We start from the raw sequence: 23,107 nt of genomic DNA, 5'->3' as shown, positions 1-23,107 counted from the left end.
TGAGTGGCAGAGACGGGAACGAATGGAAGAAACCGCCGACGGATCTAAGGCCAATGGGAGAGGCTGCCTTCCTTGTTACCAGGGCTGGCTGACGAGCAAAAGTACGTGCGTGTGACCGCGTGCACGCAGTGCTGCTACACAGCAATGACCTGCAATGATCATCCATTACGACCTCAATTACTATGACCATACTCGTCTATAATAAAGGCTTTGGATGAGCACATTTGTGTGTTTGCGTTTAAAGCAATACACAGTCATAGGAACTGTCTCCCTGTTACCCTTGACCCTGTGATGTAACCGGGGCAACCCGGCGCCTGTCACTGCGCAGAATGATGCGACAAACAACAGCAGTCTTCTGTTAGTATTGAGTCTTCTGTTAGTATTGGACACACACCCACAGACGCAAACACTAACTGCATGTAATTAACTAAAACTAAACTAAATATAATCACACAGAAGTGTGTCAATGTTGTTGTGAATCAATCAATCTAGCGTGAATCTCAATAAGACTTTGTTTTAAAGTGTAATATTGTTTCTGCTAAAAGAAAAATTGCAAAAAGGCAAACAGACACTTACAAAGCACTGGATATATTGTTTGTAACATTTAACTGCTCAGATAGCAGATGCACAGAAGTGGGGTGTCAGTTTTGGTATATTTACATTAGTACAAACTTTTTATATCATAAAATTGCTCTGTGCGTGAAGTTAAAGAAAACTTCAATGTTTATCAAGTGTGAATTTAGTGGCTGGATAAAGTAAAAAAAAAAAAAAAAAAAAGTATTTCTGATAGCAAAAACCCAAACTTCAATAATTTTCTAAGCTAGCTTTGTCCATTCATTTATCCATTCCTCTCGCTCGCTCTCTCTGCTTATAGCAAATGTACGTATAAACTATGATAACCATAAAATGCACAAACGAATCTCCAGCACTCAAAGGGCAAAATTTCCTCAGCTAGATCTTTCAGGCGTATCTGTTAGTCAGAAATTGTATTGTTCTTCCGGGATAGTTGCAGGTTACACTTCTACAATTGAGGCATTTTCGACGAATGCAAAAACACGCCGTTATTATCTTTAATAATAATTAGCACAGTCGTGTCGTCGGCGGAAAAATAGTCAGGTTTTACCTGACATATCAAATTCGGGGGAAAAATTACCTAATCAACAACAACCGTTTCGATTGGCTAACGCGTCTAGACCAATCGCAGCGCCTTTTGTTAGCAGGTGGGTAGGCAGCTCCATGACTTTCAGAGCTCATGCCTCTGTCAATCGTGTGATTAAACTTTAAAATGAACATTATGGCGTCAACTTTGTCAAGAATGCGTCAGATATCCTTTCTCGCCAGGTGACCGAGTTTACGTACATTCGATCTATGCAAGTAACGTTGAAAATAGCATTTGTTATGATCACATTGTGAAGAAGTTAGCGTGGCTAATACGGCCGTAGCTTCCTAAAGCTGTTGTACTGATTGTGGTAACACATAAACCAATGCGTGTATCCCTCAAAAATCGCATGTTAAATAATTTCATTTGTCTACTGGGAAGCACAGAGTTGTCTTTGTATCAAGTAAGATGAACATGGTGTCTCTTGTAGTGGCACTTATTGAGTCACAACCCCATTTTGGTTTATATTGAAATATTAATTAAGATAATTTGTTGAAGCACAGTGCTGATGTCAAAGAAGAATCATTTTAACCAGTGCTCTTTCAACAGTCTCTCAGTTGGAAACCTGACCGGCACCTCTCACCTGAGACTATTCAGCAATTGGATTGTTCCCAAATCCGCTGCACAACCTCTGATTTCCAAGTGTGGACCGCTTTCTTCACAAGCTGAAGGCTCAGGCGTGTTCCAGCAGCTGCCGTGGCAATACCAGCAAGTACGTACCAGGAAAAGAGGAACAGAATATCAGCCCAAGAACATTAAACGCAAGAGGACCCACGGCTGGATCAAGCGGCTCAGCTCCAAAGGTGGCATCGAGGTGCTGTTACGCCGTATGCTGAAGGGACGGAAATCTCTCTCACACTGAAGACTCCTATCAGAAAGACTTTAAAGAACCAACCAAGGGGTGTACAATGCAAATCATTTAAATACCTGGTCGAACATTGATACCAGGTGGGGTTTTGGCGTGATATTCTTGTGTTAATGAGTGGGACAATGAAGAAAGGCCTTTCCCCAAAAAGTTGTCAAAAGAAGAATAAAGCCTTGTTGTTTCATTCTGTCATTACTTTATCCATAATGCATTGATCATGTTTGACCAATTCTGGTACATTTGAACATTTTCAAGGTGTAAATATTGTTAGGTCTGTCTAAATAACAATAAAATGATTTGAATCTGCATTAGTGCTTAGGTTATTAGAAAAAAGATGTCCTTTTAAGTTAAACTTTTGCAATATGTGATGTCTCAACATCAAGAGGAAAAACAATTACATTTAGAACATAAACATCTGACTTCCGTTACTTGCATGATTTTGACCTTTTGAAATGCCTGTTTCTGTGCAGCAGAGTATAATATAGTGTAATAAGTATAATAAAGCAAAGGACACAGGTCACTCAACGTTCTGTGAGGTATTCATCAAATATTCTAAAGAAAAAAATAAACCAACCTTAAAAAAAATCCATTCACACACTTATCTTTGGAACAATTTTAATAGAAATGATGTAATGTTTCAGTGTATTCGGTTGTGACAATGATATCCACCGCTTTTGACAAGCGTTCAGGGCAGCGTATGGTGGGTATAAATATATGAAACACCCATCCTGGTCCTTGGTAGGAAAGAATGAAGGCGAGAACACGTCGATACGGTTATTTTTGCGGTTATTCAACGAGTACAGAGCATTCGCTCGGCTGCTCACGTCTTCACACATTCAGACAAAATGTGCCTGCGTTGTTTTCATCTCGCAGGGAAGCTTTTCGCTTACGTAACCACCTCCCAGCCAATCAGCGCGCCTTATACTGCGTCTCCTTTACTGGTCAACCAATCACCTACATCGAATTTCAATTTCCCGCCCCCAAAAGGACGAAAAACAAAAATTGCAGTTGGGAATCACTATCAGTTAGCCTGTTAACCCTCCACCATTTATGTCTTTTAAGTATTTGTAGGGGAAAATAGTGACAATTTGCAGTTGTTTAGAAATGTCCGATTGCTTTCGTGTCAAAGCCCTTTTAATTAAAGTTCAATATAGGTCCTAAGAAGCTGTCTAAAAGGTAAACATATCCTCATCTCGGCGACGAAAACAACGGGGCTTAGTGGCTAACAAGCTAAAACATTAGCAGGAGTGTGACTCGGTCAGACATGGAGAAGGTATGTTTACAGCTCTGTCCAATATGAGCGTTCTCGCTTCGGCGTTTTGTATTTTAAATCTGTCAAATCGGACGAAATCCTGTAGCATTGCTCTTAGTGCGACTCCAGTGCCATGTTAAACATAGTTGTCCCTTAAGTGGTTTTGAACCTTGCTAGCCTTTCGGTTTTTGCTGCAGCAGGAAGAGGTAAACTTTCCTATTTTTCTTTTCGATCTTAGGGAGATTTCCTGAAGGGGCTTCCTGTCTACAACAAGAATAACTTCAGCAGGTTTCATGCAGACTCAGTGTGCAAAACATCAGTAAGTCCTCTTATTTGTTGCCTAATGCTGTAATGACTTAATGACACGCTTATCCTGCATGTTTGTGTTTATTTATTTTTTTTAGAACCGTCGACCGTCCGTGTATCTTCCGACCCGGGAATATCCATCAGAGCAGAGTAAGCACAGAAAATTTGATGATGCTTCCAGAGTGACTTGTCAAAGCTAATGAAATGCGTGTGAAGTAGAGCAGAGGCCATGTGTCTGGCTTTAATTACAGGAAATATGGAGATGTACGTACACTGTTATGTGTTTGAAGTGTGCAACTGGGAATGTCTTAGGTCTTGGGAATGTGCTCCTTCTTTGTGTCTATTGATGCAATCGGCGTTACTTCTGCTTCACAGTCATCGTTACAGAGAAAACAAACATCCTACTGCGATATCTACATCAACAGTGGGATAAAAAGGTAAAGCGTAATGACACCAGATTGAATTTTGAGCCAATAGCAGTGATCAGCAGCTGTGATTCTCATCCTGCCTTATTTTTCCTCTTTCCTATCAGAATGCAGCGAAAAAGCGTGAGCAGGATCAAAGCGAGGGGGATAACGCGGCACCTCCACGCAAAGTAGCTAGGACAGAGAGTTGGGAGGCGAATGAGGATTGTTAGATTTTCATTGCTGTAGATGCACAGCAGAGACTGATCAGTACAAGCAAAATAAAGCACAGAAAGATACACTGTATGTTTCCAAACCCAAGCTTTGATGCTGAACGCTTCACATCACAGCTATAGCCTAACAATAGTACCTAAATTGTTACTCCATATTTTTGCATTTCGATTTCTTCATTTGCATTCAGTTTTGATTTTTGCTCATCTGTGCTCGCGCAGCTTTTCCGTATAAACGAACAGACTGAAGTCCCTCCTCCTTTGACCCTGGGTCCTGAGGTTTACAGTTGCATGTGTCCACATCTCAGAGTTATGCACAATTCAAGTCAGAAGTTACAGGCCATCAGATGGCCCTTTCTTGTTTTTTAATGTATCTTACATTTCTTTTCAACTCATCATTTATGCGATTGTTTTCAGTAGCTGAGAATTAAAATGGTTCAATTAAATTTAATCCCTTTCATATTTAATATGAAAGACATAAATATCTAAGGGAATGTTCTTACATTGTCTTTATTTTTTGCCTTAAATGAAAAAGTGTGAAATCACTGTGTCTTAAGGAAACTCTTGGTTTACATTGTTTTGAAGTTAAATGGATATTTAAAATGTCTTCTTAATAAGGACATTAAAGCCATATTGTCATAGTTGTGTTGCGTTTGTAGACGAGAGCATGATAGTCATCCTTTTAGGGTTAATTCTTTGGAAGCAGGGATGAGTGCTGCTTTGTGACTGCAGGGGTTAGTTCACTGTGCAGCTCTGTTGGCATGCAGATAATCATTAATGCTGCTGTAAATATGTACCATTAACTGTTGAGATGAATAGACAGTCAATGTGACGCAAGCCCCCAATGCACTTGTAAGTCTGTTATGTTTATGTATTCATGTTGGGATTGTCCTCACCGTTTATCCAGTAAAAACCAACTCACAGCTCATGTTTATATCTTTAAGAACAGCCTTTATTGCACATTGATGAAGTGTAATTATCAGTAAATCACAACTTTTACCGCTTCCATTGTCAAATAGTAGTAGAATTAAAATACTTGTTTTTCCCAGGTATGATTATTTTTTTTCCTGTGTGATGTATTTTATTTTTCTTGTTCTCCATAAAGGTGTGTTTGCTCTACAGGTGTCATATGGAATCATTTGAAATGTGTTTTATGGTAGAGAATGGGTTTTATTGTTATGGATTCAGCCCTGTCTTTTCCCAGATGATTTGTTATATGGCCATTTACAATCATGGCTGCTTGAAACACTGAAGAAAATGATATGTTAAAGTTTGTGGGATTTTATTCTTTTGATAGCTTATTTCAAAGTGGATTCTATTAAGGTAAAATATTGGATTTTTGTTTTATTGAGTTTTAAGTGTGAAATGAAACAAAATCAGACCCTAAGATATCTAAGTGAAATAGTTTATAGGCTTTAGAAGCAAGATTTACATGTGTAGGATCTTGTCAACAGTAAGATTTAAAACTACCTAGAATTGTGTACGGTTCAATAAAGCAAATTATTGCTTCAGTATAGAGATATATTTAACAAGGAGAGGTTAAAGCAATATAATCAGGGTAAACATAAACACTGGGGATCAATATGAAAACCTGACCAGTTTATCATTTTGAGGAACCTGCCACCACCAGGAATAAAAAAAGACAATTGTAGTTGCAGTGATGATGATGATGATGATGATGATGATTAATTACTTATTACAGAATATTTCACTTTTGAGCCAATTTACTAAAGATATTTAACTACTTTTGGATGGTTGGAATTTTTAAATATCCACAAGAGAGTGACAAGAGCAAACGGTGTGGCAAAAACTGACCAGGTTGCTCAGGCCATCACAGAAACGGCAACAGGTTTTCCAGTTTGTATCACTGTTACAGCATTCATACAGTATTCTTTTAATTGACCCTTGAATAAATCAAAGTCAGTCATAAAGTCCTTGTTATAAAGTAATAAGATGAATCTTATTCTTTTCAGCTTCTTCAACCCATTAATGAGTTCTTTCTTTTCATGAATTATTTGTCATTGGGTCTGATTTAAAAGGATCTGGCCCATAGATTCACAATCCACCTGTCAACTGGAAGCTGCATCATAAACACATGGCAAACGTTCTTTATAGTGTACTGGGTGCTGTGGGTATTTGAATGGATGAGGAGACCATCAAAGCTCACCTGCCACATGGTTTTGCGGATTACCCTGACACAAGTCATTTTGGACTGTACTGAACTACGGTGCCACACACCAGACTGGAAGACTGTGTACCCTGCAATGTCCACATACCTGCCTTCCTGTCAAAGAGAGCACAACTGTCTGGGCCAGAGATCAGGAAGACACGGGCCACAGCAAGACTGAGAGTCCACACTGAGTGCCTGATTCACAGAGTGAAGGAACACAAGATATTCGGTGCAGTCATCCCCTTTCAGTCAGGGAGCATGAACCAACTGTACATAGTTGCTTGTCTTTTGGTCAGCTACCAAAATGGGCCATTGGTTAAAGCCTGAGAAAATGATTGCTAATGTTAAAACAAATAGTAATGGAATATCAATATATGGTTCTCACTGGTGTAAAGTTACCTTCGACACTTTTCCTCTTACCTTAAAAAAATAGCTTATATGTAGCAGCAAAAGTAGTTAGGAGCACATGAAATGTGACAAAATTTTGTTTAAATTAAAAAAAAATGTGAAGTTGGTTTAATGTTTTTACTTCAGTGTGTTATAATAAATTCAATACATAAGATAGAATTAACAATAAAATGACAAATGTTCGTATCTGTTCAATGATTTGTGCATTGCAAGGTATTTACGTGTCAAAAAAAAAACCCCAACCGTGGAATCCACAGGCCCTGGCTTCACTCCCTATTTAGTGGTCGGTCATACAAAAGAGAGGAAAGCTACAATACAGTGAAAAAACTTAAATTGTAAAGACATGCCACATTTGGAGTAAAGTAAAGCTGTCTGATAATGTAAATCCTACACCCCACCACACACGAGCAGTAGCTCTTAACCAGGACACCTGGCTGGGAATAAATAACTTCATCTAAACTGCACAGAAGCAAAAATGAGTGGACTTTTAAAAGAAAGAAGAGGCTGTCGAGCAGAGCAACACCTGTTCTGGCCTGTTGTTAGTGTGCAAGTGACTCTCTGTTTTATGCTGAAAATGAAGTAAAGATGAGGGCAGTTCTAACAGTTCCAACACGCAGTTGGAAGAATAGCTGAGGATAGGAAATTAATTAATTTAATTAATTATTCTTGCCAGACATCAAGTTAAGATACGTCCTCATTCCATAATTTTGCAGTTCAGGCTAGTTAGAATTAGCAATAGCAACGTACCTTCACAATTACACAGATACGACGACACAGTAGTCTTTGGTTTGCAATCGACCCTAACTCTGCCGCATCTCTCCTCCGTGTTCCATCGGACCGGAAGTGGCTGAACGTCCTTTTGCCAGACCCGGAAGTGAGTCGTGCATAGAGCCTCTCGCTGACCCCGTCATACAACACCTGTGTGTCTCCCACTCCAGAAACCAACAGAGCAACACATCTTTACACAGCGGCAAATCAAGGTTGAATTTTATCTGGAATATTTGAAGTTGTAAAAATAAAATATAAACTATATATAAATATAAACTATAAATATAAGCCCATAATAAGTTTTTACAAGTATTTTTTATAATTAGGGTGTCATAATTGTTTTACTCCTTCATACTAGTACCTAAATCAAATAAGACTTCTCAAAAACTGAAATTGATTGTATTTACTGAGCTGTGTGGTCTGTATTTCACCATATAATTCCAAAAATGAAAGTTTTGTAGCATTTGTTATATTCTCAATAGGAGTTTTTATCCATAGAAATTTTTTTCCCTTTAAATTAGCCAATGCTATTTCTGGATTTGTTGAAGTGGAATTTATTAGCATTATTAGAGCTACATTCACTAATTAATGTAGTAAAATAATTCATTTAAAAAAAACCAAAGTTAGGAAAAATAGAATATTTATATGGTCACAGTGAGAACAATCGGACCTATTGCAGAAGAATACAATGGCTTTAAAAGTGCTGCAACAGAAAAGACATGACGGACGTGTGACGCGTGCACATCGTGTAACATGCATTCAGTACAGGCCTCAGAACAGAACAGAATCCTGCACATCCAGGACTCCAAAAACAAAAACACAGGCAGTCATGCACTATTTGAACCTTGAGCAAACGCAAACTAAGTCTCTCAGTCACATTCTGTACATTTCTTTAATGGAAGCTGTGTTATAAAGAATTAATTGCATCTGGATTGAATCTATGAGGCTTTCAGATTAAACATGTAACTACAGTGGTCTCCATAGTAACGCTGTTGTGCCGTCTCTGAAGCCTGAAGACTTTTTACACTGTTTATTAACTCTTGGCGGAGTTTTCCACATCAGTTGCTTGTCTGGATTCCGCCTTATCCGACTCATTAGAGGGCAACTCCTCCTGGCTGGTGTTCAGGTCGGCCCTGCTCGGGTGAGCGTTAGCAGGCTGTGTCGCCGGCTGGGTCCCGTTGATGCTCACCACAGTCCCCTCCGATTTGCTGAAACTAAACAGCTTCCCGGGACTGAATGTCTTGTTTGGGGATTGTGACCTATCTTGGCCACTAGGGGGTGCTGCGGAGGTCGCCGTCAGTCCCGCGGTCGCCCCCACGGCTACTGCTGGTTCTTTCTTCATCTCCGGGGACTTCAGGAACTTCAGAAATCCCGGGAGTTTTGCCTCACCCCCTGTAGGAGACTGAGCAGGCGAGCGAGATGTGCTGGAGGAGAACTTCCCCTGCAGAGGGATGATCTGCTTCAGCTTCATCACATTGTTGTTCCCCAGCAGAGAGTTGGGTCTTTTCGGCTTGTCCCCCGGCTTGCCCCCCGTTGATTTGTCGTGGTGGTGCTGGTGACCGTCTGACTTGTGGCAGTCGCTGTCTTGGCGGGCCTCAGCCTGCAGCTCGGCCTGACGATGGAGCTCCTCCTCTTCGCGGCGGCGTCTGAGCTGCTGTTGAAAGTGCTGCTGGGCCTGTTGCTCATGTTTCTGAACACGATCGAATAGGAGAGGCACAGTAAGAAAACAAAATTCAACTTCGCTGTAAGAGAGTAGAGGGAGGGAGAATTGGCATTAGCGATTTTTAAAAAGGGAACCTTTGGGTTTTAAGTTCACACAAACAAGCTGTTTGTGGCTTGTTTGCTTTTAAATATGCTGACTTTTACGTGACAGAACTTACAAGTGTTACCTATATGGCAGAAAAAGACACAGACAAAACACGAACACAGAGATACGTTGCTGTGAGGCTGTGCTGCAGGGATGGAGGCACATAGAAGGGACGAGTACAGAAACATGGCTGCAGTCAGCAACAGGCCTCACGCTGCGCCGAAGGTCTTTCAAGCTATGACACAACTATACCTTGAAAGCTTCCCTTCGCCGGTACTCTAGCTTGGCCATTTCTTCTGCTACCCAGCCAGGGATATCAGGGATGGCAACATGGATGATGTATTTAAGGAGGATTGCAAAGTGCTGTAAACCACCAAGACCACAGAGGGACAGGCTCAACACACAGTTACATCAGGTAACATCTACTAGAAAATAAAAAGAAACATTCAAAAGGTCGTGCAGGTTCGATGACCTCAAACTAAAGATATCGCGGACAAACCTGCTTGTGCAGACCCCGCACTGAGCCCTACCTCCAGTAAGACGATGGAGACGATGGTCATCTCGGGACTCAGCCATGGGAACAGACGCTGGAGCTGCCCGCACTGACCAATCAAATAACAGTTCACTATTATGGCTATCAGACCCATGGCCTCCATCACAGTCTGCAGACAGAGAGAGAGGATCACCAGGTGATCTGTGTGGCCCCAAGGCCTTCTCTGGCATTTTCCAGGACCTGTTCCTGACCTGCCACTGTCCAATGTTCCCCACCCTCAGTCCGAAGGGTCTCTGCAGGCTGGTGCACAGCTTCAAGGCATCGCTGCGGATTTCGATGATGTTGTTGATAAGGGCGCACATGGCCGCCAGGGGAAACGCCGACGAGAACAGCACCACATAGCCAAACTGTATGAACATTTCCTGGTAGTCCTGAAGTGTACCCTGGGGACAAACATCGGCGGTGAATGAGTTTTTATTGGCACGTGGCGAGGAGCGCATCTCCTACCTCATATCTCTTCATGCAGCTCTCGATCTCAGCTTGGGTCAGAGTGACAGTTTTTGGTTCGTCTGGAGGGTCCATCCAAGACTTCCGATCCTCTCTCCCCTCGCCGACGTTTCTTCGCCTCAGACAGAGCGAGTCGGATTCCTTTAGAGCTGAAATGGCACCATTCTCCTTGGACTCCTGTTGATGTGAACCACGGGAGACGATAAGGGATCTCGAGGCTGCAAAACCTTTAGCACAATAACATAAAAAGTGCTTTATCATTGTTTATCACTAGCAAACTAATCCACATACTTGAGCCTGCGATTCACTGTCACTCTCTTCATCACAACTGTCAAAAATGCTGGACGGGTCCATCCCGTCCTCCACCAGGGTGGGACTGTCCTTCAAGCTATCGTATCCCTCCTGTGTCTCTGTCGTCACATCCTGGTAGTCGACCTTTTCGGTGAAGCTGACTTTACGTTGCTTCAGACTGCTGTCACTCATGTCCCACTCTTCCTCCGTGAGCCTGAATCCAGCCTTCAAATCGCCTCTCCGTCTCGGTTCTGGATTACCACCCTGACCGTCGGTGATCCCTCTGGTGCCCAGCAAGGAGTAGCTTGTCATGGAGGCCTGGGCCTTCCCCAAAACTAGGCGACCGTATTTGAACACTATCGCTTGGAGAAGCTCCCAGAGCACCTTGGGGGTGAAGACACCCAGCTTGTTCTGCTCGTAGAGATAAGGCTGGAGGACCTCTTTAATGTTCTGTAAGAACTGGCGGAAGATCAGTAGAGTGGCTAGCATCTGTGAAGAGTGGGAACAACCGGTCTGTCACTGTGCAGACTGATAAACGCACAAGAGATGAGGAGACATTAATCCGTTACCTCCTTGAGTCGCTCCATGTCCTTGAGGTAGAATCCGATATAGAAAAGACTTAGATAAGAATTGATGAACTCAAACTGGAAGACAACCATAATAACAGAAATATTACAGGGAGTCAACTCAAAATCAAACGTCTGTCTCAAATAGAAGCCAGAAAGGCGACTCACAAAAACCATCTTAATGATCAGGTTATTCTCATAGGCACTCTGAAGCCGGTAGTTCTCTGGATGGAGAAACAAACGCATCAGTACCTCGGGGTGCAAACCGTGACCCACATCCACGAACAAGTGCCTCTCACCCATATCGTTAAGCCAGTAGGCAATCTTCTTATACACTTCGTCGCAAATGGTTACAGTCAGCGCCAGAAGGATCTTTGGGACAAATCTGGTGATTCCAGGCAGCTCCTGGATCTCCATCACCACCTCCTGCAGGAGGCATCAGGGGTATGAATCTTTCAAATTACATCAGTTCGGTTTCTTTCCGGGAGCTATTTTCTCCACACCTGCAGTTCCAGGCAGAGCAGCATCGCGAGAAAGACAAAACAGAGGCAGAGGAGGCAGACAGGCAGGCTGACCAACCATCTGAACAGCGCTCTTTTCCAGGGTGGATAATAGAACTCCTCACAGCCGGTTATGGGACTGCAGCGCTTCACTCCCTGCACAGAGGAGGGAGGGACAGAAGGAGCACGAAGAGCGTTTAATTATTAAAAAAGATTCCATAGTAACTAAGAGCCTGTATAATTATTTCACAGTGAAAAGTTAAAAGTTACTGAATTCCAGGGAAATGAAACAATGGATATTCTGATATGAAAAGGTCAGCGCCCAACGTGGGGCTCGAACCCACGACCCTGAGATTAAGAGTCTCATGCTCTACCGACTGAGCTAGCCGGGCTGTGAGGCTGAGCTGTGAGGCCCATCCCCCAATGTCTCCACACCTTTCCTGAGCACACGGAGAACGTATCATGTTTCCTGTTGCACAAGTGCTCAGTGATAAAACTGCCAACCAGACCGAAGCTTCTTTACTAGCTGATCTAAAAAATGACTGTGGATATTCACATGTTCTGCCCCCCCCCCCCCAAATTCAAATGAACGAATAAAGAGCGCAAATCTTCAGGTTAGTCGATGCTGACACACAACAGACGAAGCTTCCTCACCCTGAACTGGGGCCTGGGTTCCTCCAGTGATTCAGCGGGGGTGTCCAGGGTGCCCCACCTGTAGGCCAGCTCTGCCTCTCGCCTCTTCCAGCGCTCCAGGAACAGGGTCGCCCACACGACGTTGAAGAGGGCAAAAACCACGCAGCAGATATCTTGACTGGTCTGTGAGCAAAGGTAAGAGTCCACAATAGGAAAAATAGTTTAAAGAGTTTAAATGATTGCTTGTAATTCCCTATTAGGCAGGTAAAGACAACACAACTGTGTGACAAACAGGCCTTTACCTACCTGATCTGACTCTGCAAGTATCCAGAGCAGAAAGCCGATGACAGCAGGGTAAAGCATGGAGTTGGTGTAGAAACCAAGCCAGGCAAAATACATGCTGATCTTAACTCCAAAGTAGTCGCAGATATCATCTGAAAGGCAGAGGGAATCAGAAAGTACATTTGTCAGCATCCATGCTGCATGGATGAGGAATAAGGCTTCCTGTTCACTGTCTTCCTCCCACCCAGGGGCTGCCTTTCACACACAGCCTGGACCCAGGAAGTCATCAGCTGATTGAGGATCCTCTGCTCGTGCAAGGGGAACATCTGATGGATGACACCCCGAGCCACCAGCTCTGGAACTGAAGAGGACAGGAGGGTCTGAGGTGAGTTTGTCATAGTTGTGTGGAAAATAACCAGAATTCTGTATTTTGGGGGGGTCTGACAGAAAGAGGAGGCTGATATTTATACTGAGAGACAGTGGAGAGTGAGGGAAACGTTTCCTCCGTAGAGAAACAGGGAGAAAAGCATCAAAAGTGCGAATCATAACAAAACATACTGAGTGGCTGCCCTTCCAGGAAGTGAATGTTGTGAAGCACCTCCCCCTGTTTAGCTCTCAGATTGTCCAGCCAGTACTTTATAATGCCCTGACGCTCCTGAAACACGAAGAAAGAACCAAATCTAAGAATCCGAGTAGCCTCCTCACAGCTCGTGTAATTAAACTGCAAATGTGAGTTTACCTGTGAGGTGAAAAAGCAGAGCTCACTCTCGATGTTCTCATAGATGTTGTCTTCCTCGCAGGAGAAGCGCCGCATCCCGCCGCCAAACTGCGGTTTGACAGCCTTGTGCATCCCCATCTGCTCGGCTCCGCGCAGTAAACTGAGGGGCGATGAGAGGGGGGAAATGGGCAGCAGGCTGTGAGTGCAGACAGGTTAGCGCGCACAAATGGGTGCACACAAAAACGCTCTTCAGCTGTCGGTTCGGTCTCCAACCCGTTGATTTACAACCACGTCCGCCAAAAACACACCAAACATGGCTTTTACTCATTCACACAGAAACTCCATTTTAGCTTTCTAGCTTCATGCTGAGCTAATAAGACCAAAAAAATGATCAAATTAGCCAAATTATTTCATCAGATGTTAACTTGCCAAATACATTGATGTTTTTTTTAAAATATAGAACCTTTTTGTTGGTGAGCGTTCATCACTGCTGCTTTGACCGTGCAGAAATGTTGAAAAGTAAAAGAGGTAATGATTGGTTACCCTTTAGATGTGATATTTTGGCTTCATTGTGTATTTGAGTTTCTATTGAGCAGGTTAGGAAAATGTTGATTCTGTCTGTGTCCTTTTTTCAATACAGACCAGCTAGAATCAAACTTAAATGCTCGTGATGACAAAATATCTTCAGTCTTAAAATGACGTGGCAGGACTAAAGCACACACACACACACACACACACACACACACACACACACACACACACACACACATCCTTGTGCTTCTATCTTGGTGAGGACTTTCATAGACATGATGCATTACCCAGCTCCTTACCCTCCCCCTAACTTACTAACTCTGACTCTGACCTAAACCCATTTATAACCTTTAAAACCAAGTCTTAACCCTCAAACAGTCCTCTGAAGTTGTGAGGACCAGCCAAAATGTCCCCACTGACCAAATATGTCCCCACTTTGGTATAGAATGTGGTAACAAATATAGGAACACACACAATGCGTGACAGAGCCTTACTTCTCAAACGTGGTGGTGATGAAGAAGGCGTGCGTCTGGGTGTGTTTGTGCTGTCGGACCTGAATGCTGACCTGCGGGATGCCGACACGGATCTGATTCAGGAGCCACAGCAGAGTGTGGTCGTCTATCATGTCTGTGGAGGGAGAAATCTTTTAACTTTTGCTGGAAAAGGCAAGAGAAAGAAGTCCAGACACTAAAAGAAACCAATGGGCTTCCCTCGTGGTCAGCTCAGTGTTTGCTAAAGGCAGAAAACACAAAGCTCGCTGCTGCTTTGAGAAACCGGATCAAACCCATCCGTCGCCGCTGCGACAGGAGGGCAAAGAATGCAAAACAAATGGTCACGTAAAGGCCTGTCAACACGCATCGACAATAATTTTCCATAGGCTGACAGGATGGAGTTTGACTCCTGCAGTAAAAGGCTGTTCCGGCGTCCTCTGAGGCTGGCCGTCCACCAAAGACACTTAATAAAGGAGGCTCTGCCTGGCGCACCTGGGAATGTCATGAGGATGTCACAGTTTTCCGTAGGCACCATCTTGAGCCAGGACTTCCGAGACATGATGTAGTGCCGGGCCTGCAGAAGACGCTTCCCAAACAGTTTGTCTAAAGCGGAGAGAGGAGCGGGACATGAAAGCGTTAATAAAGTTTCTGTGAGAGAGGGTGAGACAGGGAAATGGAAGGTGAACGCCTGCTGACATCATCGCGGTGTGAAAGGGCTGAAAGCTTCACCGCGGCTGTTATTTCCTCTCTGCCCGTCATATTTTTGCCAACGTCATGGAGGATTAGCAGAAATGCTCATCTGTTTGGTCAGCCTGACGGTTGATGGCAACACACTGGTCATATGACTTTGAGTAAATGCTACAAGGTTTGGGCAAACAGATGGATTCTAAACTGGGTGGTGTGCAAACAATCACTTGCAAACGAGCTTTTCAAGTCTCTAAAATCATTAAATATCGGGCCGGGCCTCCCCAGCAGAGCGCTTGGACCTGCTCACAGTCTGCTGCCGTCCTTTCTTCTCCCTGTTCAGCAGCCTAGAGAAGGCAGCCTTTTGTACCTGGACAGGCCGATCCCTTTATTATTAACTATTCCTACAGTGACTCGTCGAATTCTGCTGCAGTCTTGCAGTATCACTGTTGATACACCCCCTTTTTGCCTATTATGTTAAATAGTAATCATCATCATCTTCATCAAATCATAACAAATGCAATGCTACATCATCGTATTATTATGGGATATTTTAGATGTACCACATATGCAAAAATCTTATCATTTATTTCTTCCTGGTAGAGTATACTCGTGTTTCTTCTTCCTTCTGGGTTAACAGTTGTAGCGAGTGCTCAATGAGCTATAGGCAACAGCCAAAGGTGTTTATTACATAACATTTGCCATTACATCATCAGTGAAGATACAAATCTCCTTGTCATTGAGATGTAACTATCTCAAGCTGACAGGTTGGTGGATTTCCTTTAAAATGTCGTGAGAACCGATCATATCTGCTCTGAAAACCCAGTCCAAGGAGCTGCAGAGACCTTCATTGGGGTCTCAGTTTGTCCTCGGTGATGTAAACAATAGCAACGGCACAGATCTGCTTAGTCACCCCTCAAGTGTTCCACCTGTAAAACCAAGTTGCCACCAGACAATAACGAACACCTGAGTTGGCAACTCCATCTGGACCCTCTGCAGGAGCCCATGTGTCCCGTCAGGACACGCTCGTGCACTGCACCGAGTCCTTTAACGCACCTGTGTGCTGCCTGCATGCATTAAAAGAGACCCAAACCCAGTAACACGTTTGATGCTCCAGTCCCCAGTGAGTCACTACCAGTCCAGATATCAAAACATCGGTCAGTGAATGCAGCATCATTCCCATGCACGGCACACTCCATGTCCCATCCTTCCTGTTTCTGCAGATCAACACTAAAACGCATTTTCTGCATGATCAGTTTGATCTTTTCCTCCCACACTTACCGAGCACAGTGGACGGCGATAAAGACGCCTGCTGCTGCTGCTGGTTGTCGCTCCTGTCCTGATGTTCGGCTGCCACCGTCCTGTCCATCCTCTCTCCTGCCCCGCCGCTGTCGTCGACGTCTGCGGTGCCGCCGCTGTTTACAGGAGCGTCGCCGTCAGCCGCTCCGGGGGCCGCCTGCATGGCGATGTGCACAAACCCCGCCGCTGGGACCGGAAGACCGCGCCGCAAGGGTGATTACGGCTGCTGCGTGCGAAGGGAAAACCCTCGGCGCGTGTGATGGATGAGGAGGAGGAACATGATCATGGCATCGGCACGTTACGCGCACACATTCGTGACTGGGTGGTGACGCCAGAGCCGAGGGAAACACCGCACCGCGCCGCGCAGGCAGCGGGTCCACACCATAGACGTGCCGCGCACACGCACACCTGCAGCTGCGTTCAATGTGGAACGGAGCACTACTTTAAAGGTTAGGGTCTGCAGCTTTGACGACGTTTTGTGTGTTGTTGTTTACACTAAGGCCACGTGATTCCTACGTATATGATCAATAACCCGCAGCTGTAACGAACAATTCCATCAGGTTTTCAAGCAAAGTTTTCACGAAGGTTGACGATTCCAATCATCTTGCAAAGAGTGCTGCCAGTCTTGAGCACCGGGAACACTTTTGTCAGCACATATAGTCGCAAGATGTTTAGATCCATTAATATTTGCACCATTTGTTAGGGAGGCGCGTATTATTCCGGTCTTCAACCCGAAAAGATGCACGTTTTCAGCAAACCAGGAACGCAATAATTCGATTTTTCTGCCTCTCACAGATCTCCACATTCACATCAAATCCACAGCAGCCTGTGGACAAAACCATATCCAAACAACCGCAATCACTTTCTTTGCTGATGTTCTTATTCTACGTTCTATCACACTCAAAATGCAAATCCCAAACGTCATTTCCCTGATCAATAAATTCATTTTAGCCATCAAACATTCCGTCGCTCTTGCCGTGCTGGACTGTCATTGGTCGAGCAGTAAGAACAACAGCGGGTTATTCCTCCCTCTGCAGCTCCAGGCGGGTGATAACTGGTGCAGACACTAGATGGAGGCAGCAGACAGGCACGGATGGTCACAGCGATCCGTCCTGACAAATCTGACTCAAGTTGGGGGGGGGGGGGGGCAACAGTAAATCACATTTAAAAAGAGAAAACAGGATGTTGTGACGTGATAAGAAATACTTAGGGTTAAAGGGAATGTTCCTTCTCTGAAAACAAACAAGGGAACAACTGGTGGGTTTTCTGCCTTCTTATAAATGTTTTCACATATCGACATTTATTATGTCAAGATTCCTTTTTTTGTTTGTTTTAGACCAGAGAAGAAAGTACAGATCCCAGCCATCTGGGTCTGTAGAACCTGGACTGTTGTTCAGGGGTGATGGGTTATCAATGATGCATTGGCAGCAGAGGAAGAGGTCATCTGTGGAGACGGGCCTGTTTCTGCTGCGCGTGCAGGGAAAACATGACTTCAGGCTCACCTGAGAAAAGCTTGATATTAAAGGGCTATTTTGATTTTGGAGAGCAAATGAAGCGAACAAAGACACAAACTTTAGTTTGTGTTGTTCCCTAAAAAAGATCAAATATGATATTAATTATTGATTTATGAAAAAGTTACATTTCGTGATGTCACGTCATCTAAAAGGGAAACTGCTGAATAATGACACTATAAACTTTCTCTACTGAGCTAACATGCACCTATTTTTTAGATTCTTAACACTATTTTTTTGTTTTTATCATTAGGGGTGAAGACTTATGGTTTCTGTAGAGACAATGTACTACTACAGTAAACTGAAGAGCTTCACCTTTTTTTTTTAAAAAAAGAAACTTTTTAATCATTCTTAAATGTTTCAACATTAAACCAAATATCTCACAACACACGCGACGCATGTTCTGATATCATTCTAGCCTGATCTGTGCAGCTTTAGGTCAGTCTGGTCAGTTCAGATTTACATAAACTCACCGTGTCCTCTTATAGTATAATAATCAATCTCTGCGTTTAAAACTGTCCATGTCAACATAAAGGTCATCCATGTGGATGTGCTAAAGGACATTACCCAGCCACATTTCCCACCCACGCTAGCTCCTCTGAAGAGGATGGGCTTTTGCCCTCGATGTTTTGCACCACCCTGCAAGGCCAAGGGACCGCGGATTGCTGGGCAGATAGGAAATGCAATTAGAAGTCCCAGTCAAGGAGGAAGGAGGTCGTAATCACAAGCACCAGGATGTGAGCCGGGCAGAATGCGACACAATGGCCCCAGGTCTGCGTCCAGAGCCCCAAAGAGGAGCCAGAACGCTCCCAGCGGAGGCCTGTGTTCCCATCAGCATGTGTGGTGTCACCCCGCGGTCCTGCTGATGATCACACTGATGCTCCCAAACCTGCACCTCAAGCCTAAATTTATTCTCATTCCTATTTCCATACATTCTACAGTTGTTTTCCATCCTGTTTGAGTGCCTCCATAAAAAGACAGAGGCCCTTAAACAGCTGGGGATGCGACCTGGCACTTTGGGTTCCTCTCACACACCATTTCCTAGATCAAAAACCAGGATCCGTGCACTGACAGGAGTCTGGATCGTTCCTCGCCGACAAGCTTTTAAGTCTTCAAACGGAACGACTCCCTGGTGCATCCACACACATCCTTGCCGCTTCGCACATCCCAAAATGTGGAAAAACACTTGATGTGGAACAAAGGATGTCCCTGTAACGGAAAGAGCCCTTCTTTTCTCTCCAGTACTATATTTATTAATTGGTGCCAACAAACTTTTGTTTCTTGCATTAGCAGAACATTCCAAACTTTTTCACAGGATGTTTGTCTGCTCTCAGCACTTTGAAATGCTGAACTTCTGTAATTCTAAACCCAAACAGCCTGATCTTAATCACTGCAGCGAGTGTTTGGATCCCCAAAGGTTCCTCAGCTGTTCTGCTGACAGGTAACCGTAAACACACTGTTAAATCCTGCCTCAAATGTCACAGGAGAGGTTGGAGAGTCGTTTGTGGACATTTTGCCACACAATAGGTGACGCACACAGGGACAAACAGTTATTTCCGGGCGTGCATAATGTAATATTTTAAATAGCTTTGTTTATAAAGAGGAGTGGCTGACGTGCACACAAAGCAGTTATTTTTCTCTACATAAATAGGAGATTGACCGCTTGTTTATGCCATTTATTAGTCTGTGAGATACACATTGTTTATAGTGATACTTTACATTTCAGCTTTAAAGCCATATAAAAATAGTTTTGTCGATACACCATGAAATATACAGTAAATGATCACAGCCAGTGATGAGTATATGTTACATACTGACTGGAAGACAAATTGGCCTGAAGATTCTTACTGAGTTGCACTGGAGAGAGAGAGAGAGAGAGAGAGAGAGAGAGAGAGAGAGAGAGAGAGAGAGAGAGAGAGAGAGAGCAAATGAATAATTAGTTTGATGCCAAATAAGTAAGAATAAAAGGTTAAATTGCGTTGATCCACCCGCAATTATGACAGGTGGCAAATTTGTCTTTTGTGTTCAGTCGTAAACATACTCACAGTGATCCAACAGGATTGAGAAGGCGCTCCAGCTCTCGAACGTGTTGAGAAACTGTTGGGAAACAAAAGAAAAGGCTTTCTGTTAGTTCCAGCTGATGTGCTTTATGCCTGATGCTCTGTACGCTGTCCTGTCCTTTCAGGACCTTAAGGACATTTCAGGTCTAATTCTAAGCCAAGACATCTCAGGTCAATGCACTAATATAAAATAAAGTCTTGACAACCACATCCATGACAACCATTACAGCCTGAAACTGTAGAGTACCCCTCTAACACTGGAAAAAATGTCATTAGTCAGGGGAAAGACAAGGTACCAGGATGTGCTTGAGCTTTTCCATTTAGCTATCACAGGTTAGGGGTGCGGTTATTTCCTCGCCGTTTTTGGATGTGGAAATGTAGAATCAGCAGAATTTTTGCAGGCTATCTAATTTTAGAAGAGGAAAAGAACCCCGAATGTGTTCTGCTGGCGTCTATGTGCACTCGGGCTGTTTACTGCTGTGAAATCTGGAAGAGAATCATGTTCCAGATCCAGAACCTTTAAAACTAAACCCAAACCTGAGACACTGAAGTGTTTAAACTTGCCTGGGTGACCCCCGTCTCCGTTCTCGCCTGATGGCCCTTTCTCGGTTCCACTCCCTGACTTGCTCCCCAACGATGTGCTGCGCCCAGTCCCAAACCAGGGAAAGCTTGTCCTGCTTGCGGAGCCGCTGGAGGACGCCTCAGAGCCTGAAGAGGTTTTGGCATTTGTCAGGGACTTCTCCGAACCCAGCCCTGTGCTGCCGAGGTTTGACCCAGCGGAGCCACCATACGAACTGGTTGTGGAGCCTTTCCCAGTCCCAGGCTTATTTGAGCCCGACCCGCTGGAGCTACTGCTCGGATTTGACCCAAAGAACGATAGAATTCCCCCATTTGACACTGGCTTATTGTTGCTTGATGCACTGGAGCTGCTTGACCCGCCTGAGTTAAATGATGAGCTAGCAGCCCCTATCCTGCTGGACTGACTGAGACTATTAGAGGAACTGGACGAGGAGGAACTGGATCCACCACCAGTATTACTGAACAGGTTCCACCCATTATTTATGTTGGTCTTTCCAAAAGGTGTTGCAGGCTGTATCTGAAAGCAAGAAAGAGCAACATGAAGACCTCATATTTCATTGTTTACCGCAGATCTCGGATCAGCGCTCTCTCACCCTGGACATGCAGGTCTTGTTCAGCTGCTTCAGCTGCGCCATCAGGTGCTCCACCTCTGTGTTTTTGTAGTGAACAGTTCTGTTCAGGACTGTGATCTCCCCGTTCAGGTTCTTCTTCTCCATCAGGAGCCTCTCGGTGGCTTGGTCGTGCTTCTCCTGCAGCCTGTTCATGTCCTGCCTGTGCTGCTGGGACAGGCCCGAGCGGTTCTGGCTGCAGGAGCGGTAGTCCTCGAACAGACGCCAGTTCTCGGCCTTCAGGCGACTGTTCTCAGCCAGGGTGCTGGACACTTCCCCCCCAATGTTGTCCAGGTAATACTGGAACTTCTCCTCCATGTCCCTGGACAGGCTGGTGCAGTTGGACTGGATCCTCTCCAGGTTCTCTCTCTGCTTCTCACAGCTGATCTGGAAGGCGAGGTGCGTGGGGAAGAGGGAGTTGATCTTGTTCAGGAAGGCATTGGTGACATTGGAGATGCCGCTCAAGGACTGCACGAACTCAGTTTTACAACTCTCCTTACACAGCTCCGCTTCCTTTTCATGCATCAACTTATCCCTCCTCAGACCGATGGCCTCCAGGTTCAGGTTGTCTCTGTCTTTGGCGATATGGTCCATTTCCCTCTTAAGCCTCTGGGACGTTTGCGTGTAATTGGCCTCCAAAAGTCCAATCCTGGCTTTCATCTGTTCCACCAGCAACCCACAGTCACAGTTACTGATGAAGGCTGAAGCAAAGGGACAGAAAAGCATTTAAATATCCTTCTGTAAACCCCGAGACAGGAGAACGTGTCTCATCATCGCCTCAGGGGACGAAAACGGCATTCTTACCTTGCGCGCAGTGTCCTGGCGGGACATGCCAGTTCTTGCAATTGGTCAACTCATTGTGGCATTGTTGCTGTTTTAACAATAAAAACAAAACATATCTGCTTCAGGTAAAGGTAAATGATCCATCTCAGGGCCCTCTAAGTCCAGCTACAAGTTTTATTTATGTTTTCACCTTGTTACAAATGTGCTTTAGGTGACCCCTTTATTGTGTGAGTGGGTGTTCAGTCCGAATGTCTCAGTTTAAATAACTTTAAGTCCTTAAAGAGCAGCAGTAGAAATTGAAATTAGTTGAAAATGTCAAGAAAAGTGAGCGTGCTAATGTCTCACCACTGTCTTTTCCATGTCCCTGAAGAAGCCTATGGAGATGTTGGAGTGGTAGCGCAGCCTGCTCAGTTCCCAGTCGTTATGGGCCTTCTCCATCAGCGTGGTGTTGAGGAACATGGTCAAGTTCTTCCTCTGCCTCCTCAGAGCCACGTTCTCTATGGAGAGCCGGCTGAAGCTCTCCTCCAGGTCCTGGATGCGGGACAGGGACGCCGAGTCCTGGTTGTCGCCATAGATGAGGAAGAGCACCAGGCTGACGATGATGAGGGACTGGATGAGCGAGGAGAAGAAGAAGACGATGCGCAGGTAGTAGCCGCAGCTCTTTCCCTTGGATTTGTACTGCATCTTCTTCTGCGCCATCGGGCTGTGCTTGGGGACGTAGGAATACCTGTTGCTGTACATGGTGGATGAAGGTCAGTCAGAGAGAAGCGGAATGACGATAAAATCCACCAGCCAATTTCAACCAAGGTTCATCTGTGACCGTCCTCCTTTTTTTTAACAATAAAACTCAAAAGCGGGGCCCAACAAGCCGCAGATGTGGCCCCTGGTGTCTCCTCCGCTTCCAGAATCAATCAGATCTTGTCCGATCGGGAATGAGGGGAGTGCTTTTAAACTCCTCTGGACACTCACTTCCCATGATGGGAAGTGAGTCGGGCATCAGTCTCCTCCCTTCACGGGCCGCCTCAGCCCATCTTAAATTAATTTAGCCTTCCAATAACAAATTCACCGTCATTAAAATAAAATAAAAAAAAATGTTTTTGTCATTATTACAGTTTTAGGGAAATTACTGTAAAAGGAAACAGGGATGAAAACAGAAAACTGTCGATTGATGTATTTCCTCAGGTGGTATTTATAATAAACCG

The 23,107-nt window shown here is 44.4% G+C and overlaps 4 protein-coding genes and 1 non-coding gene across 5 annotated transcripts; 2 read left to right on the top strand and 3 right to left on the bottom strand.

Annotated features, from left to right (window-relative positions):
• Nucleotides 1-1,188: 1,188 nt before the first annotated feature.
• Nucleotides 1,189-2,332, top strand: mrpl34 (mitochondrial ribosomal protein L34). The gene is made up of 2 exons (XM_011616566.2): nt 1,189-1,341; nt 1,709-2,332. The coding sequence occupies exons 1-2, from the start codon at nt 1,286-1,288 to the stop codon at nt 2,019-2,021; spliced, it is 369 nt and encodes a 122-aa protein (XP_011614868.1). The 5' UTR covers nt 1,189-1,285; the 3' UTR covers nt 2,022-2,332.
• Nucleotides 2,333-3,002: 670 nt separating this feature from the next.
• Nucleotides 3,003-5,336, top strand: LOC101080234 (DET1- and DDB1-associated protein 1-like). Its single transcript, XM_003975733.3, has 5 exons — nt 3,003-3,297; nt 3,515-3,595; nt 3,681-3,732; nt 3,958-4,019; nt 4,115-5,336. The coding sequence occupies exons 1-5, from the start codon at nt 3,289-3,291 to the stop codon at nt 4,217-4,219; spliced, it is 309 nt and encodes a 102-aa protein (XP_003975782.1). The 5' UTR covers nt 3,003-3,288; the 3' UTR covers nt 4,220-5,336.
• Nucleotides 5,337-8,082: 2,746 nt separating this feature from the next.
• Nucleotides 8,083-17,396, bottom strand: ano8a (anoctamin 8a). The gene is made up of 18 exons (XM_011616569.2): nt 16,347-17,396; nt 14,874-14,984; nt 14,385-14,517; nt 13,381-13,519; nt 13,200-13,296; nt 12,886-13,002; nt 12,666-12,793; nt 12,381-12,542; nt 11,730-11,882; nt 11,526-11,652; nt 11,395-11,450; nt 11,230-11,304; nt 10,661-11,149; nt 10,370-10,546; nt 10,114-10,305; nt 9,900-10,031; nt 9,622-9,732; nt 8,083-9,252 (listed from the first exon to the last, which is right to left on the bottom strand). Exons 1-18 carry the CDS (start codon nt 16,525-16,527, stop codon nt 8,596-8,598), a joined length of 3,237 nt encoding a protein of 1,078 aa, XP_011614871.1. The 5' UTR covers nt 16,528-17,396; the 3' UTR covers nt 8,083-8,595.
• On the bottom strand, nt 12,046-12,118 carry trnak-cuu (transfer RNA lysine (anticodon CUU)). The gene has a single exon. It is a non-coding gene; the product is annotated as a tRNA-Lys (tRNA).
• A 2,140-nt stretch (nt 17,397-19,536) lies between the features above and the next one.
• plvapa (plasmalemma vesicle associated protein a) lies at nt 19,537-22,852 on the bottom strand. Its single transcript, XM_011616570.2, has 6 exons — nt 22,251-22,852; nt 21,927-21,993; nt 21,108-21,823; nt 20,500-21,031; nt 19,921-19,972; nt 19,537-19,732 (listed from the first exon to the last, which is right to left on the bottom strand). Exons 1-6 carry the CDS (start codon nt 22,644-22,646, stop codon nt 19,720-19,722), a joined length of 1,776 nt encoding a protein of 591 aa, XP_011614872.2. The 5' UTR covers nt 22,647-22,852; the 3' UTR covers nt 19,537-19,719.
• Between the last annotated feature and the right edge of the window lie 255 nt (nt 22,853-23,107).

Source organism: Takifugu rubripes, chromosome 22 (genome assembly GCF_901000725.2).
Source record: "Takifugu rubripes chromosome 22, fTakRub1.2, whole genome shotgun sequence".
Lineage (NCBI taxonomy): Eukaryota > Metazoa > Chordata > Actinopteri > Tetraodontiformes > Tetraodontidae > Takifugu > Takifugu rubripes.
This window is presented reverse-complemented; position numbering and strand designations above follow the sequence as displayed.